The sequence below is a fragment of the Neolamprologus multifasciatus genome, chromosome 22, assembly GCF_963576455.1.
Source record: "Neolamprologus multifasciatus chromosome 22, fNeoMul1.2, whole genome shotgun sequence".
NCBI lineage: Eukaryota > Metazoa > Chordata > Actinopteri > Cichliformes > Cichlidae > Neolamprologus > Neolamprologus multifasciatus.
The window spans coordinates 6,001,418-6,019,815 of NC_140459.1; the positions used below are offsets into that span (position 1 = coordinate 6,001,418).

The 18,398-nt window shown below is 40.7% G+C and overlaps 2 protein-coding genes across 5 annotated transcripts in view; both read right to left on the reverse strand.

Moving 5' to 3' along the window:
* LOC146492751 (class I histocompatibility antigen, F10 alpha chain-like) overlaps positions 1-1,844 on the reverse strand; it is a 26,151-nt gene extending 24,307 nt beyond the window's left edge. The window contains exons 1-2 of one of the 2 annotated variants that reach the window (XM_085147970.1): positions 1,546-1,661; positions 664-930 (exon numbers count right to left, since the gene is read on the reverse strand). In XM_085147970.1, the coding sequence (XP_085004096.1) occupies positions 664-930; positions 1,546-1,597 (319 nt within the window). In that variant the 5' untranslated portion in view covers positions 1,598-1,661. Of the gene's footprint in view, positions 1-663; positions 931-1,545 lie in introns of both variants that reach the window. The other variant, XM_085147971.1, reaches the window with a different exon arrangement.
* The window catches only part of LOC146492752 (major histocompatibility complex class I-related protein 1-like), a 26,645-nt gene extending 9,572 nt beyond the window's left edge, over positions 1-17,073 (reverse strand). The window contains exons 1-10 of one of the 3 annotated variants that reach the window (XM_085147939.1): positions 16,443-17,073; positions 15,139-15,399; positions 13,378-13,656; positions 12,709-13,011; positions 7,996-8,136; positions 7,698-7,715; positions 7,436-7,480; positions 6,659-6,706; positions 6,065-6,099; positions 3,725-5,896 (exon numbers count right to left, since the gene is read on the reverse strand). In XM_085147939.1, the coding sequence (XP_085004065.1) occupies positions 6,095-6,099; positions 6,659-6,706; positions 7,436-7,480; positions 7,698-7,715; positions 7,996-8,136; positions 12,709-13,011; positions 13,378-13,656; positions 15,139-15,399; positions 16,443-16,494 (1,152 nt within the window). In that variant the 5' untranslated portion in view covers positions 16,495-17,073 and the 3' untranslated portion in view covers positions 3,725-5,896; positions 6,065-6,094. Of the gene's footprint in view, positions 1-3,724; positions 5,897-6,064; positions 6,100-6,658; positions 6,707-7,435; positions 7,481-7,697; positions 7,716-7,995; positions 8,137-12,708; positions 13,012-13,377; positions 13,657-15,138; positions 15,400-16,442 lie in introns of those variants that run through there. The other 2 variants (XM_085147940.1, XM_085147941.1) reach the window with 2 other exon arrangements.
* Positions 17,074-18,398: the final 1,325 nt, after the last annotated feature.

Genomic DNA, 18,398 nt, shown 5'->3' on the forward strand with positions numbered 1-18,398 from the left:
AAATACACATAATCAGCTTTTTAAATTTGGCTGGTTAAGCTTCCATTAAGGGCGCTAACAAACTAGCTTGTGTCTGTAATAGAGTTGGATGCCTCGAGACCACTTTTACGTGGTCTTGGTCTTGTTTTGGTCTCGCTGTCTCTGTCTTGCTGTCTCAGATCGACATAGTGATTGTGTACCCATGACACACAAACCAACGTTCGATAATGTGTCGTGCACAAAAGCATCAGCCCTAAGAGCCGTGCTTAGAGAGTGCTTTGTAGTGAATCAGAAGAGTCGCCTCCCGTTGAGCGAGAGTCGGCTCCTCACTTAATTTCCTTTCGCTGCTCAGCTCTCACACAGTGGCTCAGCTATGCTCCAATCCCTCCATATTGTGGCCAATCACATGCGAGGATATAGGATAATATCATTATGTGAAAAACAAGAGAGGGTGAGAGACGCGACAGTGTAAAGACTTTTTTGTCTCGGTTTCGGTCTCGTCTTTGTCTCGGTCTCGATACCCTCTGGTCTTGGTATTGTCTTGGACTTGGTTTAGGCGGTCTTGACTACAAGCCTAGTCTGTAACAACAAAGGTGTTTAACCTGGAGATATTTTATTCAGTGTCAGCAGTTAGGTTAATAAAAAGCTTCATTTTAAGAGTAAAAAAGTGAAACAGAAACAAACCTCCAGTTTGGTTGAATCGCTGCTTCAAAGTGTCGATGTTGCCTTCAAAGACCTGCTGGGTGTTCATGAGCCTGTTAGTCTGGCGGGACAAATACTGTGGATCATCTTCTGCAGCTTTCTCCATCCACTGCTGCTTAAACTCTGCTTTCTCTGTGTTGCTGTCATAGCGAATCATCTGAACATCATCAACCAAACCAACAGCTACAAACTCTGGAAAGTTTGAGACTCCAGAGGAAGAAGAGTAGAAATATCTCAGAGAGTGAGTCACTGTAAGAAAAAATGACTGTTTCAGCTTTTAGACTCGACAACAACAGTGCATGCAGTTCATATTTCATCTAATCATCCTATTATCATTCTAATAGTGCTGAATTAAGGGCAGTTTTTATAAACAAAACAAAAACTATGGCACAGTCCAACACAAAGGTTTTTTTTACTGTTTGAGACTAATACCGATGTAATTATGAATCAAATAATCAATAACTCATTATTGGCTCTTTTCAAATGTTGTAAAATTATAAAATATCAGATTGTAAATTCTAAATTGATGTGATTAATAAAAGATGATGAGTAATGGATCATGTTACACTGTTAGTGATGTTGCTGACACACCCTGAACTGTGCAGGAACCAGGAAGTCCTTTGGTGTCACTGATACTTGATGTGATTAAAACTCACAAACCTTTTTGGTGTTTGTGAGTTGAAAGTGATGCTAATCAAGCTTCCTGAAGCATTTCCCCAGAACTAGCAGAGATATTAATGGCTTTTATGTAAACATGGGCAAACGCACCTATTAATAGCCTTTTTAAAAATAATCTTAAATATGTCCTTTTTAGCAAAACAGTTTAAAAAACTTTACTGTAAGTGATACAAATTTCTAACTCACGTCCCACCGTGCCGTGTATTTCCAGGAGAAACAGAAAAATAAACAGTTTCATGGTGACCTCTCAATAATCTAACAGCTAATATCTTATTATCTATGTGGGTCTGGGTGTTGACCCAAAGCTGAGGTCAAAGCTGCATCATCGAGCCAATGAAAACCATCCTCAGTGCCAACGTCACTAATATCTGGGTTAAATCGACTCACTGATGTTATCCGCAGAACTGAAAGTATAGTCTGCAAAATGTGATGAAATAAGGAGGCGGGGAGAGAGGCCGGGTGTTTCTGCCTGAAGTATGTTAGTATGTATGCACAGAAGTATGTTTAGTTTATGAGTCATGCTGCTCAGACTTTTTGTATTGTTTCTATTGTCTCTGTGTTGTTAGGCTCCCTTTAGAGTGAAAACATTGCCTAATAAAATGTCACCAGAGGACAAACACAGTGTTTTATTGACGCTACAAAGACTAAAACTGTGGTGAAGTGCTCCCCAGGTTATACATATACACTAACCAGACATTTTATTAGGTACACCTGTTAAACAGCTCATTAACACAAATTTCTAATCAGCCAATCACAAAGCAGCAATCTGATGCATTCAGTTGTGTAGACACGGTTGAAACGTCCTGCTGAAGTTCAAACATGGCATCCAGCTTCTTCCACTTACCTGGGTTCAGGTCCCGGGGGCAGCAGCCTGAGCAGAGAAGCCCAGACTTTTCTCATCCCGGCACAACTACCCCCAAAACTGAGCATTCATTCTGTGGCGGGTAATTTCCAGATAAAATTACATTAGCAAAATCTGTTTCGTAATTCTATTTGCAGTTTAATTTTCTCTTTCACAACACAGCTTAGTGTAGTTATTTTTGCTTTGAGTGTGTAAAGTTTATGAAGACTAACATAATTACAGTAGTAGGTTAATGCCACTGTTATTTCACATAAAGAGCAAAATAAGTAAATAAGAGGAAAAGTTGGTCCAACAAGCCCCTAAATCAAATTATGGGGGCAAGACTTCATGTAGTAGACTGGGGGGGTTCTAGGTTCAGACTTTCAGGGGAGCTCAGCCCTGAATCATAACGCCACACATTATGATATTATATTATATTTTATTTTATTGTTTACTCTATTTAATTTGTAAAATATGTATACACACACACACACACGTAGAAAAACATATTTAGTATACACATCCAGTAATGCATATACTATTATATATTGTACATATATTTATTACTCTCAGATTTAGCCATTCTTATATTTTGCTTGTTTTACGTTATTGTATTTTGAAGCTCACAAACAAGAATTTCACTCACATGTACTGTACCAGTGTACCTGCACATGTGATGTGACAATAAAAGTGATTTGATTTGATTTGATTTGATTTGATGATTGGGGGCTGAGCATTTTAACACCTTGTCGTTAATATTAAGAGAAAATGCTACTTGCAAATGTCATCAACCATTTTCACATTTTCAAACCTCAATTCTATTTGATACACATTAAAACGTTACTTTCAAAAGCAGCCTAATTAGTTGGATGACGTATTGTAATGTTTAAAAATGAATCAGAGTGAATAATCAAAGATTGTAATCTCATCCACCTGTTTTAGGGCGGAGCCTTTAGTTACCCAACCCAAGTGAAGACTTGTTAAAGAAGTTAAAGAACTATTTGTGGCAAATCATCACACAGAGGCTTCCACCAAATCATCAAGTACTTTAAGTGGCGTTATTCAGTACAGACACTGGAAAATCACGCTGCCATTCCACAGACCAGTACGTGAAGCAAACTGGTAATAGAGTTGTTTCGTATTAATATTTCTGAATTCATCAAACCCTCCCTTTATCATGCAAACACAGCACAAGGCATCATGTACTCCAGTTTTATGAGTGGAAAACAGATTTGTAGCCCATCACATTGTTGTAGTGGCTGCCATCCTGTTTAGCCATGTTTGGAGTGAATCCTGTAAAATGCTGCTATTCAAACCAATATCCCCTGTTTAGAATCTCTACTGGCATGTTTTACATGTGCTACTGGAAAACAAAGTCTCCATGAAATACATGAAAAACTACTTTTGTTTTTTCAGCTGCTTCACTGTCTGCTCCATCATTCTTCCTGTTCTTATACAACCTCTCTGTCCTCTCTCAACTACGAACTAGAAAATAACAAAAATGTCATCTTAGAATAATTAAGATAAGATTATTATTATTATGATGATAAGGGCAGGTTTATGAATCATAATTGATAACAGTATAACACACTGCTTTATACTGAAGCTACAACTTTATGCTGTTCGGTGAATTTGACCACATGTCCACTCAGTTTCTCTTCTCTCTGCTGTCTTCATCCTGCTCTCTCAAAAGTTAAATGTTACAGTGAATAAAGGACATAAACTCATCCATATCAGTTTATAGTAATATTCAAACTGAATATAGACTGATGCTGGACACCGACAGGTATCATTTTGACCTGCTGTCACTTGGATCTGGAGCTGAAGCCCAATTCAACCAGAATTGGAATAGAAATCTTTAACAAACTAAAATTATAAAGTACATCATCTCCTTGGCTGAAAGTAGTGATGCACCTACCTTTACATACTCAGTAATTCAATATTTGTGGTGTCAGGTTGGAACATGACTCATATTCACAAAGTTTCTGTTCACTCATGTTATTATACTCTCCTCTCCACACTCTGAATAATCGACATTATGCACGACCACAATGTTAAACTTTTATTTAGATGTTCAAGTATAGAAACGGTGCAGTAGTCTAACAGAACAAAGACTCTTTCCCTGATTCTGTAGATCAAAACACAGCTGACCTAAAACATCCAACATAAAATAATCTTTACAATAAACCCCACATGAGGCACACACACACACACACACACACACACACACACACACACACACTGTAAACCTGATTTTTGGCAGCTGCATTAACCATCATGTCTCTGTAGTATTTATGTAATACAGTTACCATTAAAGTCATGACTGTTCATCACTGTCACATGTACCAGGGTTTGAACAAAACATAGAAATGGCAATAATAGAGTACAGCTTTTCTTTGCAATACCTTATTTATAGCTTTCATCAGCGTATTCATATTTTTATTAAAGATGAAACAAATTATTTATGACAACTTTTATAAATCTTAAACTCAGTATTTCAAGACACCTCATGTTGATGCTCATAAAAAAAAACTGTGATTGTAAAGTGACTGTAAATGAACTGATCTGCAGTAAATTCAAAGCAGAGCAAATCACAGAACTATTATTTTCAACTTATTGACCTTAAATCACGATATCTCCAAAGGTGCAGTGGTTAGCATTCTGACCTTGTCAGTAAAAGGTTGATGGTTCAGTTCCAGCTGAAAACACAAATCCCGTTTGAGGTTGTGTCAGAAAAGTCATCCAGAGTTAAACTAAAATCAAACATGCAGAACTAACTGCTGTAGCAAAGCAGCATTAAAACTGAATAGTGGTGATACACACTCAGACCCAACACTGAGGAAAATAAACACATAATTCCTACAGATGTCGTTTTTCTTCTTCAGGACCATCTTTACTTATTATTGCATAAAAGAGACCTACAGTATAAAATTATACTTAAAAAATTTAAATTGTTTTTTATGTTTTGTTCAGTGTTTTTATTCATGTAGTTTTATTTTTATGTGTTTATGTTATTGTTATGGTATAATTATTGTTAATATTATTATTATTATTTGTTGTTGTTATTCATTATTTTATTTTTTCATTTTTATTCCGTTCTCAATGTTAAGCACTTTGGTCAGGACTTGCTGTTTTAAAGCACTTTATAAATAAAGTTAGTTTGGATAAAAAGTATTTTTTCTCACAGAAAATAGTAATTCTCTTTTTTTCCTGTGACATAAAAGTAAAAATGTGGTTCCTTCGTGTTGTTTGGTGTATGTTTCAGTCACAAGTTGTAAATGGACTGATTCTTATATAGCACTTTTCTACTCTCCTGGAGTACTCAAAGCGCTCTATACAACATGCCACATTCACCCAATCACACCGATTCTCACAAGCACTTTACCTGTACTTAGTGCTTTTCTAACTACAGTCACACACATTCATACTCCAATGGATGCATCAGAGAGCATCTTGGGGTTAGTATCTTGCCCAAGGATACTTGGCATGCAGACCGGAAGAGCCTGGGATCAAACCACCAACCTTCCAATCAATAGGTGACCTGCTCTACCTCCTGAGCTACAGCCACCCCAGCCAGGACGGTTGTGTCCTGGCTGAAATAAAAAAAATGTCCATTACAGTAGAAATGTTTTCTCAGGAGTTCAGTGATGCAGATTCCTCATGAAGTGAAGTTAGTCCACCTGATCAAAGTGTCTCCTGTTCAGAGAAAGATTCAGCTTTCATTAACGAGGAGTGAATGAAAAATTCTTCATGCATCAGCAAATGCAGTCAGTGTGAAAAATTAAGGATTTCTTTAAATGCATTCAGTACAACACAAAGATGACTGTATGTGGTACATGTGATGTGTTCAGAGACGTCGCTTACCTTTGTTCCAGATTTCACTCTTTGTCAGAATTACTCTAAAGAAAAAAAACATTCAGGTCAAAAACTCATCATGATGGAAGAGCTGTCACACAAACACTGGGCCACGATCATCTCCACACAAACTTTCCTCGTCTATCATGTCACTAGTTATACAGTTTAACTAGTTACTATCTGTTATATGGCCTCATTATTCGTATATATATATAAGGTTTTAGTGGAAGCGACTGATTCTTACTAAGATAAGAAACAGCAACTGGAGCGATGTGCACTGTCATAAAAATGTCTAGTTTGTTATATCTAGATCTTTGCGAGTGGTTGCCATGTTCAGCATGTATGTTGCTCCCTCTGAGGATGTTGTTTTGTTTAGATAAGAGCATTTAAAATCCAAAAACAATCGACTGTAGGAGAAGGAACGTGTGATATGATGGTGATGGCAGGTTTATACCTGAAATCTACAGCTGGTGAGTCAGACCAGCTGAACAGTTCAGAAATGTTTAATAATTCAAAATGCATCAAAGTATAAAACTCCATGAGTAAAAACATGCAGCACCACACAAAGATTAAGACTGAGTGTCACAGAGAGCCTGTACGTACTTGTCATCAGCTCAGTTTTGATGGTTATGTCTGAAGAAGGTTTTGAATCTGAGGAGGAAAAATACAAAATGATTATGTTCAACTAAAAAAATAATATGATCTGTTGATGTTGATGATAGTGTTAAATGCAAACAGCATGAACACAAACACAGATGCGAGGAGAAAGTTTTCTCAGTTGCAAGAGGATTTATGGTTCTGTTTCTGTCACTTGAATATTTAACTTTTTAAAATATGTGAGCACTGTTTCATTGTGTAGGTCAGAAAATTTTGCAGTGCTTATAAAATATATTTATGTGAGCACTACAGAAATCTCAGTTAGTGAACATGGAGAAAAGTTTATTGGGCAACATCCAGGCGATGGAAGAAGAAGAATGAGGATGTGTGGTGGTGAAAAATGACAGAGAGCAGAATAAATGAAGATCCTGAGGAGTTCATCGAAACGTTGAAGAGACGGATGAGCATTTGCAGCCAAACAGATTAAAGTAACAGGACGTGCAGTGATTCACAGATTTATTTTGTTACTGTAGAATATTACTGAACATACTGAACATAGTGGGGCCGTCTATGTTTCCAAGGTACTTGTTTTTAGTACTGATGCTTTAATTATTTTGTTCTGTTTAGTGCTGTGTAACTATAAACTATTATAACTGATTATGAACACATGGTTTGAATATCTAACCTTCTACTTTCATATTTAGAAAATGTAAAAAAAAAAAAGAAGCCACTACGTTACAATTTTTATGAGGATACAAACAAATCCTCCAATCCAAGACATACCTGAAGGGCTCCTTTCAGGATCATCTTCAGGTGACGTCTTCATGTCTACAAAAATCAGACCAGACAGACAAAATCAAAACATAAAAACTTCAGCAACCAGCTGAGCTGCTCTGTGGTGATGCTGTTGTAAATTTCCAACACGCTGCCAGTCATCTGCTTTGTTTCCATGCATTTAATTTTAGCCTCTAATTCACATTCAGTGAAACAGATTTTTATGTGAACAAGATTCAGCTCAAAATGTCTACATGAGAAATTTACTTACAAGGTTTAGAAGATTTAGCTGTAAATAAAAGAAAGAATCACATGTCAGTGATCATAGATGTAAATACAGGAACACTGATCCCTACACCACTAACTCAAACTGGTTTACAAAGCTCTCTATGTTACTTTACCTTTTACTTTATTTACTATTGGTTCCTTCTCTCACTATGATAATACTGTTACGGTCTCATCACTCTGGGGCTTTAAACATCATTGCTGTACCAGGACCTGAAGCTTGTTTTAATGTGCAACCTGGAAAAACGCTAAAAATACTGAAATCATCACTTTGGTTCACTCACCAGTTTTCTTTTTGTAAATAATGAATCCGATTAGTGCAACGACAGCGAGAACAAGAGCAGCAGTGACAATGGGTACGCTGATGGGGACGGCAGTGGGGCTGGAGGTGGGGCTGATCGTGATGTTGGGCACTTCTGTCGAGGCTAAAAGCAAACAAACAAAAAAACAAAGAAGAAAAACAGCAAACAACTGATTTATTAATTTTAAATATTGTTTTGCAAAAAAAAAAAAAACACTAAAATTTTTGTTCAATTATTGACAAAAAATGTTGAATGAAAATAAAGAGAAAGACAAAACTGAAATGTGTGTCCTTAATGTCTTTAACTTCTTTGACTTATACTAATACTAAACTAATATTATAATAAATCCAAACATTTAAAGCATCAGTGCTACAACTGCAAACCATGATTGATTAGTTTATTATATATAAAAATTATTTGTGTTTGTGGGTTTTTTTCTGTTTTGGACTGTTTATATACAGTGATGGGAATTTTTTCAGTAACGAGTAATCTAACTAATTACTATTCCTACCGTTACAACGCCGTTACCGTTACTAACAAGAAAACGCGGTCACGTTACTTTTTTTCAACAAACAGACGGTTGAAGCTGTGTTGTCAGAACAATGAGGCGACTGCTGTCTCCAGGTAGAAACAGGAGTGATGCACCTGCTGCTGTCAGGCCTGCAGGTATCAGGCTGTGATGTTCTCCTTTATAGTGGACAGAAATTATTTTTTGGAGTGGCACAAATAATTTGTGTGGCATCTTATTGAATGCAGAACAGCTGATTGTTATGTAAATAGTTTGAAATGGTTATTTTAAAAAATCAAGGTAAAAGGTAAATGGATGCAAATAACTTTGTTGTTTACAAAACTTGTGCATAGGATTTTAAAATTGACAATTTATATTTGAATTAAATTTATGAAATATGATTCATTAAACATGTTTGTGGTTGTTACAGTAAAAATATATAACTCCTACTCTAATCAGATTTTATGTTTTTTGTCTGATTTTAGATCAATTGCGTTAAGTATGTCAAAATGAAAATATAACTGGAAATTCAGACACGTGAGGTTGTGCTGAAAAGAATGAAACCAAACAAGGCAAATAAACAGTTTTTAAAGGTGAAATGTGGAGGAAACATCAAAAGTAGTTAAAAAATTATACCCTGGACCCCAGAGGGTTAAACATGTTTTTTAGTAACACAATAGTTACTTTTCAAGTAATTAATTACATTTAGAATCTTGTAACTCAGTTACTTTTTTGAAGAAGTAACTAGTAACTATAACTAATTACTTCCATCCATCCATCCATCTTCAGCCGCTTTATCCGGGGCCGGGTCGCGGGGGCAGCAGCCTAAGCAAAGAGGCCCAGACCTCCCTCTCCCCAGCCACCTCCTCCAGCTCATCCGGGGGAACACCAAGGCGTTCCCAGGCCAGCCGAGAGATATAATCTCTCCAGCGTGTCCTGGGTCTGCCCCGGGGCCTCCTCCCGGTGGGACATGCCTGGAACACCTCACCCAGGAGGCGCCCAGGGGGCATCCTTACCAGATGCCCAAACCACCTCAGCTGGCTCCTTTCGATGTGGAGCAGCAGCGGCTCTACTCTGAGCCCCTCCCGGATGGCCGAACTTCTCACCCTATCTCTAAGGGAGATGCCAGCCACCCTTCGGAGGAAGCTCATTTCCGCCGCTTGTATCCGCGATCTCGTCCTTTCGGTCACTACCCACAGCTCGTGGCCATAGGTGAGGGTAGGGACGTAGATCGACCGGTAAATTGAGAGCCTCGCTTTTACACTCAGCTCCCTCTTCACCACGACGGACCGGTGCAGCGTCTGCATTACTGCAGCTGCAGCCCCAATCCGTCTGTCGATCTCCGGCTCCCTTCTCCCATCACTCGCGAACAAGACCCCGAGATACTTGAACTCCTCCACTTGGGGCAGGACCTCATCCCCGACCCGAAGTGGGCACTCCACCCTTTTCCGGCTGAGAACCATGGTCTCAGATTTGGAGGTGCTGATCCCCATTCCCGCTGCTTCACACTCGGCTGCGAACCGCTCCAGTGCGAGCTGGAGGCCCTCACCCGATGAAGCCAACAGAACCACATCATCCGCAAAGATCAGAGATGAGATCCTGAGGCCACCAAAGCGAAAGCCCTCCGCCACTTGGCTGCGCCTAGAAATCCTGTCCATAAAAATTATGAACAGAACCGGTGACAAAGGGCAGCCCTGGCGGAGCCCATCACCCACCGGGAACAAGTCCGACTTATTGCCGGCAATGCGAACCAAGCTCTTGCAACGGTTGTATAGGGATCGAATGGCCCGTAGCAATGGGCCAGACACCCCATACTCCCGCAGCACCTCCCACAGGACACCCCGAGGGACACGGTCGAATGCCTTCTCCAAGTCCACAAAACACATGTAGACTGGTTGGGCAAACTCCCATGCACCCTCAAGTATCCTCGAGAGGATAAAGAGCTGGTCCAGTGTTCCGCGACCAGGACGAAAACCGCATTGTTCCTCCTGCATCAGAGGTTCGACTAGCGGACGAATTCTCCTTTCCAGCACCCTGGCATAGACTTTCCCGGGGAGGCTGAGAAGTGTGATCCCCCTGTAGTTGGAACACACCCTCCGGTCCCCCTTCTTAAAGATGGGGACCACCACCCCGGTCTGCCAATCCACGGGTACTGCCCCTGATCTCCACGCAACATTGCAGAGGCGTGTCAGCCAGGACAGCCCTACAACGTCCAGAGCCTTCAGGAACTCGGGGCGGACCTCATCAACACCAGGGGCTCTGCCACCAAGGAGTTGTTTAACTGCCTCAGTGACCTCGCCCCCAGAAATTGGCGGGTCATTCCCCTCATCCCCAGACTCTGCTTCCTCCTTGGAAGACGCGTCAGTGGGATTAAGGAGGTCCTCGAAGTATTCCTTCCACCGCCTGACGATTTTCTCAGTCGACGTCAGCAGCGCTCTGCCAGCACTATACACAGTGCAGGTAGGGCACCGCTTTCCCCTCCTGAGACGCCTGACGGTTTGCCAGAATCTCTTCGAGGCAGTCCGAAAGTCTTTTTCCATGGCCTCTCCGAACTCCTCCCACACCCGAGTTTTTGCTTCAGCCACTGCCCGAGCCGCATTCCGCTTGGCCTGTCGATACCTGTCGGCTGCCTCCGGAGTCCCACAGGCTAACCAAGCCCGATAGGACTCCTTCTTCAGCCTGGTGGCTCCCTTCACCTCTGGTGTCCACCATTTGGTTCGGGGATTACCACCACGGCAGGCACCAACCACCTTGCGGCCGCAGCTCAATGCAGCAGCTTCGGCAATGGAGGCGCTGAACATGGTCCATTCGGACTCGATGTCCCCCGCCTCCCTCGGAATGCTGTTGAAGCTCTGCCGGAGGTGTGCGTTGAAGATCTCGCGGACTGGGGCCTCTGCTAGTCGTTCCCAGCACACCCTCACTACGCGTTTAGGTGCACCAGGTCTGTCCAGCGTCCTCCCCCGCCACCTGATCCAACTCACCACCAGGTGGTGATCAGTTGACAGCTCAGCCCCTCTCTTTACCCGAGTGTCCAGAACATATGGTCGCAGGTCTGGTGATACGATTACAAAATCGATCATCGACCTACGGCCTAGAGCGTCCTGGTGCCACGTGCACTTATGGACACTCTTATGTTCGAACAAGGTGTTCGTTATGGCCAAACTGTGATTAGCACAGAAGTCCAATAACAAAGCACCGCTCGGGTTCAGATCAGGGAGGCCGTTCCTCCCAATCACGCCCCTCCAGGTCTCGCTGTCGTTACCCACGTGAGCGTTGAAGTCTCCCAGCAGGACAACAGAGTCTCCAGGCGGAGCACTTCCAGCACCCCCCCAGGGACTCTAAGAAGGCTGGGTACTCCGAACTGCCACTCGGCGCATAAGCGCAGATGACAGTCAGGACCCGTTCCCCGACCCTAAGGCGCAGGGAACAAACCCTCTCGTCCACCGGGAAAAACCCCAACGTACCGGCAGCTAGCCGAGGGGATATTAGAATACCCACCCCAGCCCGCCGCCTCTCACCAGGGGCAACTCCAGACTGAGACAGAGTCCAGCCCCTCTCCAGGAGACTGGTTCCAGAGCCCAAGCCGTGCGTAGAGGTGAGCCCGACTATATCTAGCTGGTACCTCTCAACCTCACGCACTAACTCAGGCTCCTTCCCCACCAGAGAGGTGACATTCCATGTCCCTATTGCCAGTCTTGGCAGCCGGGGGTCAGTCCGCCAGGGCCTCCGCTCCTGGCTGCCACCCGGCACACAATGCACCCGACCCCTATGGCGCCTCCTGCGGGTGGTGGGCCTGCGGGAGGATGTATTTGTGTGTCATTTTGTTTGTGTCCCGTGTGCATATTTATATTGTGCCTTTAACCATCATCTGTCTGCTTAATCTCAAAGGGAAATATCTTTTTATGTTTGATACATGTATCTCTGCATTGTTATTATCCAAAGTGTTATTTGACTTTATTTTTATCTCAATACTTTTTAAGTACTGTCGAGAACTAATTACTTTTTCAAAGTAACTTGCCCAACACTGTTTATATATGATCTGTGTCATATGAGCAGGTCCATTGTGGGCGACAAAAAAAGAGTAAAATTAGATTTTGAAAATAAAGTCAATATTTTATGACATCCATCAGCTCAAACACAAAACAATACAAACAACACATCTTCATCATTTCTGATTATTTTCTTACCTTCATTTGTCCTGATGGCTGTTTTATCCAGTGTGGTGGTGACGTTTTCGTTTATAGCAGAGAACTGAAACACACAGTCGTACCTCCTCCAGTCTTCAGCTGGAACAGATCTCAGATCCAGGTTAACACTCATCTGGAAGGTCCCATCATTGTTGGTGAGGATCTCTCCTATCTCCACACCCTCATGAGTCTCCTCTCCATCTTTCCTCCACATCATCTCGGCTCTGTCAGGATAGAAACCTGTAGCGTGGCAGCTGATGGCAGAGGAGGAAGACTTCTGGAGGAGAGACACTGAGGGAAGAACTGGAGAGTAAAGAGAAACACAGGTCACTGTTTCTGTATTAACAGCATGCTAACACATATTAATGTACATATAGTACCATGTGAAGGATATTACAGAGTCAAATAAAGACTCTGTAATATAAAAATAAAGAAATAAGAAAAATATTTGAAGGGAGGGGGAAACACATTGTAAAAGGCTGAAGTGATGGTTTTGAAATTTAACGAATAAATTACATTTTGATTATTGTTTAAAAAAAACACATGAGATTAGCAGACAGAGAGGAAGAGAGAAAATACACTGAATTTAACTGTGTTGGTCATAAAAAAAAGTTGTATTACTTAATAAAAATGAGGTAAATTATCACTCTAAGTCTGGTCATGTGATACCTGTTCTCAGTAAAGAGCTCCTCCCATAGTTCAGATACTTCTTCAGCCACTCAGGACAAATCTGAGTGTAATAGTTCTTCACACTGGTTATAAAAGCTTTGTTACTGTCCCACTTGTGTTTGGTGATGATCGCCTGTCGTTGTGGAGCGACCCACGTCTCTGTCTGCAGGTCAAATATTATGAAGTCTTCTCCATCATAACCAAACTGCTCATATCCCTCCACCTCATTCGTCGCATCGTCCCATTCACAGCCGTACATCCGCTGGACAATGTGAACACCTGAAAGAAGAACAGAGAAGAAGACGACAGGGAACCAGAGTGAGATCCAACATCGTCTCATATAAACACAGAGACACAAGTCAACAGAGACTAAAACACCTGACCTGATTCAACACAGCTTCCACAGAAGGAGGGTTTCAGGACAGAGAAGCCTGTTCAGCAGTGAGTTGCTACAACTGGTTTCAATAAACATAATAATAAATATCCTTAAAGACAAGCTATGTAAGATGTGAGCTCAGTACAAATACTGTTTTCAAAATGTTAAATGAAAGAGAGAAAAACGTCATTTGACTTCACAATTCTTCATTTCTTTTTCCTCTTTCGGTCACTCTCTTTAAGGGTCGCCACAGCAGATCCTCCTTCTCTACATCCATGAACTTCCTCCAAGGTCTTTCTCTTCTCAGCTCCATATTCAGCATCTAAACCATCTCAGCCTTGCCACTTGGTCACTCCCAATAAAATCATCATTAACTCTGTTACCTCCAACTCGGTGCCTTCATCTCCACACCATGCATCGCAGCAGGTCTCAATACCATCTTGTAAACCTTCCCTTTCACTCTTGCTTCTGTCTTTATGCAACAGATCACACCCTGACACCCTGCACTTCTGTTGTGCACTGCCTGCTACTTTGGATGGTTGACCCAGGCATTTAAATTAATAATCATCACTATTTCTGCTTCTTGCATCCTCTCTGCAACACTGTTCTCCCTGTCAATCACACATTTACTCTGTGTTGCTTCTACTGATTTTCATTTCTCTTCTCACCAGCGTATAACCCCATCCCTTCCACCTGCTCCCTGCTCTCACTAGAGATCACAACACTGGAAACATCATAGTCTATGGAGACTTCAGTCTGACCTCATCTGTTAACCTGTCCATCCCCATTACAAACATGAGGGGGCTCAGAGCAGATCCATGATGTAATCCCACCCCCACCTTGAACCCAACTGTCACTCCAACCATACACACCACATGTCCTGCACCACCCTCACACACTTCTCTGTCATCCCTGAGTTTCTCATGCATCTTTTAGCATCTTATCATGTGCTATCTTTGCAACACCTTCTGACCTCCTCTAAACTTTTCCATCAACACTGAAATAAACATCACGTCTGTGGTGCTCTTTTTCAGCATACTGCCGCTTCCCCATTCCTCAGACGTTAAGCAGTCTGGTTAAAAAGTCCACTGCTCTCTCTCCTAAACATCCCCATAATTCCACAGGTATGTGATCTGGACAAACTGCCTTTTCACTCTTCATCCTCTTACAGCTGCCCATCTTCTTTACTCATCCTCTGCACTTCGTGATCCACTAGCTGCCCTCCATCTGCCCTTTACATTCATCGTGAGTCATCCTGTATTTAAATCTTTAATCTGAATGAAGAATTTTTAAAGTGTATGTATGCAAAACTGTTTATGACTAAAATAAACGCTGAAAACATTAACAGCAAATATCAGTAAAAAACCAAGAAAACATAAACAAACCTCCAGTTTGGTTGAAGCGCTGCTTTGCAATTTCAATGTTGGCTTTGAACACCTGCTGGGCACTTACAAAGCCCCCAGTCTCTCTCTCCCAGTACTGCTCATCTATATTTCTGTTCATCCAGTCTTGTTTAGGCACAGTTTTCATGGTGTTGCTGTCAAACTGAAGAATCTGAACGTCATCAACCATCCCAACAACCACGAACTCTGGGAAGTTTGGGACTTGAGAGGAAGCAGTGTAGAAATACTTCAGAGAGTGCTTCACTGGAAGAAATGTTTAATGTTGTGAGAAACAGCTTTAAAAATCACAGTATTTTCAAAATTTAAACAAATATAGTGTGTCTGCTCTATAAATACAAAAAAATTTATGAATCAATGTTTTATCTTTTCTGATCATCTTATTTTAAAAACCTTTACAATTCGTTTTGTAAAAACTGGTGTTTGTGGGTCATTTTGATTTGATTATATTTTCATTTTGCATTAGTAATGATTTACAGTCCTTATTATGGCATTAACCCGACCATAGGCTGCCAATGAGTTCATTTTTTAGTATTGTGCAGATTACAACTGTTTCTTTCCCTTTTTGCTAATGTAACACTTCTATACCTTACACCATAAAACATTATGAGCAGCTTAAATTTTTTTCTTCTACAATTAGAAATTTAATTTCAACAAAAATAATTTGTAAACCAACACTCATTTAGGTTTTGATGTTTGTAGCTGTTTGTAGGCTTTCTGCAAACAGCTACAAACATCAGGGACCCAAACCAGCCCTCTCACGGCCTGTTCTCCCTCCAGCATCTGGAAAGAGGTGACGGAGCATCAGCTGCAGAACCAGCAGGATGCCGGAAGACTTCTTTGCACAAACTGTGGGACTGATAAATGTACTTTGGCCCCTCCCTTTACAATCCATAAACACACACTTAATCTGATCTAATATAATCCCTCTCTGTGAGAAGACTGCTGCTAGCTGAATCAATGTGATTATTTACACTTGAGTTTGCTCAGTGTCTCTGCAAGCTGCTCCGTCATTGCTATTTATCCTTATTTTAGATTTGTTATCGCTGTATTTTATTTGTTTTACTGATCATTGTACTGTAGATGCTGGTGAGAAGCAACGTTTTGTTGAAGCCTTTGTATTTCTGTAAAAAAACAAACAAAAAACCCCCCAAAAAAACAAAACCGCGAAGTAAAAATAAACCTTGAATCTTGAATATATGCAAGCCGAGAGTCTATTTACAGCAACACCTGAGCCACCTGAGAGCAACACTATCTCTAAAGAACAGTTTCATTTTTATGAAGCTTACCTGCAGACACAGACGCTGTCCAGTAAAGAAGCAGCATCATAAACGTCCTCATTTTCAATTCAATACTCGCAGTATAAGAAGAAAAAATTAATAAAACCGTTTATTGTTTGAATTTTGCCACAAAATGAAACTACAGCCTCTGAGTCCGCACGCGCAGTGACGCCTCTCTGACCAATAGGAATTCAAAGCTGGATGCGCCTCACCAGTAACCAGGCAAAATGAGAGAACCGAGGTTTATTTATTTACTCATTTATTTTGGAAAGTGGAGAATGACAGAAACAAAGAGATAGTAGCGCCTAATCTGTGATTCTGATTAGAGACCTAAAGTGACGTAGGGATTAAAGACACATACAAATCATGTATATTTGTGTCACAGCTGTTATCACATATTTTCTGGAGTTATTTGTACTTAATCATATTCTTGCTAATGCCATTTTAAAAGTAGTTTAAATTATGCTCATGTTTACACTCCTATGCAATTAACCTTGAGTTCCCAGAGTAATCCAGATACAATTATTCATCCACCCACAAATTTAGCTTGCAACCTATTCCACGTGATTCGGGACAAGAGATAAGGTACACCCTAACAGGCCTCGCCCAGAGAGAGAGAAAGAGCAAACCATACACTCTCATATGCTTGATTTAATCACCCGTTAACCTAAAATGTGCGTTTTTGGGATCAAGTCAAACTGAAAGAAGTGTAAAAGGATTGTTCCACAAACAAGCATCCAACAATATACCAAAGTAAAAACACGTTTTTACAGGTAAAAGTCTTGCAGTCAAAATCACGCTTAAATAAAAGTCCCAAAGTAAAAGATTTATATTTATCATAAATTAAGTTGTAAGAAGTTATTGATTTGTAAGCAGTATTAATACTGTGTTATGTGGTTGAGGTCCATCAAATACAGTTCAGCAGTTTAAAGCTTGGCAAACCTCCGGGGTCATCCACCTCTGTAACCTGAGAGTTTGTGACATGAAAGCCTGCACAGTGAAAACATGAGAAGAGGTCAAGATCAGATAATGCTGACTCTTTAACTAGAACATAGTCAGAGGTTTCAGGTGCAGGTGTCATGTGCTTGTAACTGTTGTATTTCATGAGCTTATAATATGATTTAAATTCCAGAAAAGTCAATAAAGTTGTCAAATATAAAAACCAAAGCAAAAAAAAAGAAAAGATTTTATTTCTAAAATATTGGGATAGACAGACCAGAGAAAAACACATACTGATGAAAAAAGTATACACTTAATAACTCGGGTAAGGTTAGACACTAAATGCTGCAATGTGAGGAGAAAGCAGCCAAAGTAACCAGTTTAACCAGATTACAGAGGCTGTTTTCAGCATTATAACATGATGATGATGAGCTACAGCTTTAATTATGTAGAGAAAATGAGCAGGTTTTTAAGATGAATTCAGAAAACGTGAAATGTCAAAGAACAAATGAACAAAGCGAGTGATCTCATTTAGCTTCCAGCAACATCACATCTTTTAAATTTGAGATTTGCCTCTTTATCTTTGCCTGCATATGTAAACTTACAGCTTCTGTCATTCAATGATTTCTCCTGTCTTTAAAGTGTGAAGAAGTATATTGTTTTCAAACCAGAACAAAGGAATCCACCTAAAATCAGACAGAGCTCTGATGCATTTCCTGTTTTTATTTTGAGAGGTTATAAAAACACAACACACCTCAGGTTGTGTTTCTTTGTGACATTCCTAAACTCACACAAATACATGCTGGTGTGTGTTGTCACTGTGACACACCCAGCTGATGCTCTTCTGGGTTGTGTCTTGCAAACAAAGAAATGACACAAGTTGAAGCTCCAGCGGAAAACTTCAGCAAATCTTCTGATCATTCACGGTGTTAGAGCGCCGCCACTGGACTCAAACAGCACTACATCTGTGCTGTTCTGAGAAACCACGTGATGACTCTGTTAGGTTTCGTTTTTGTGTTTATGACG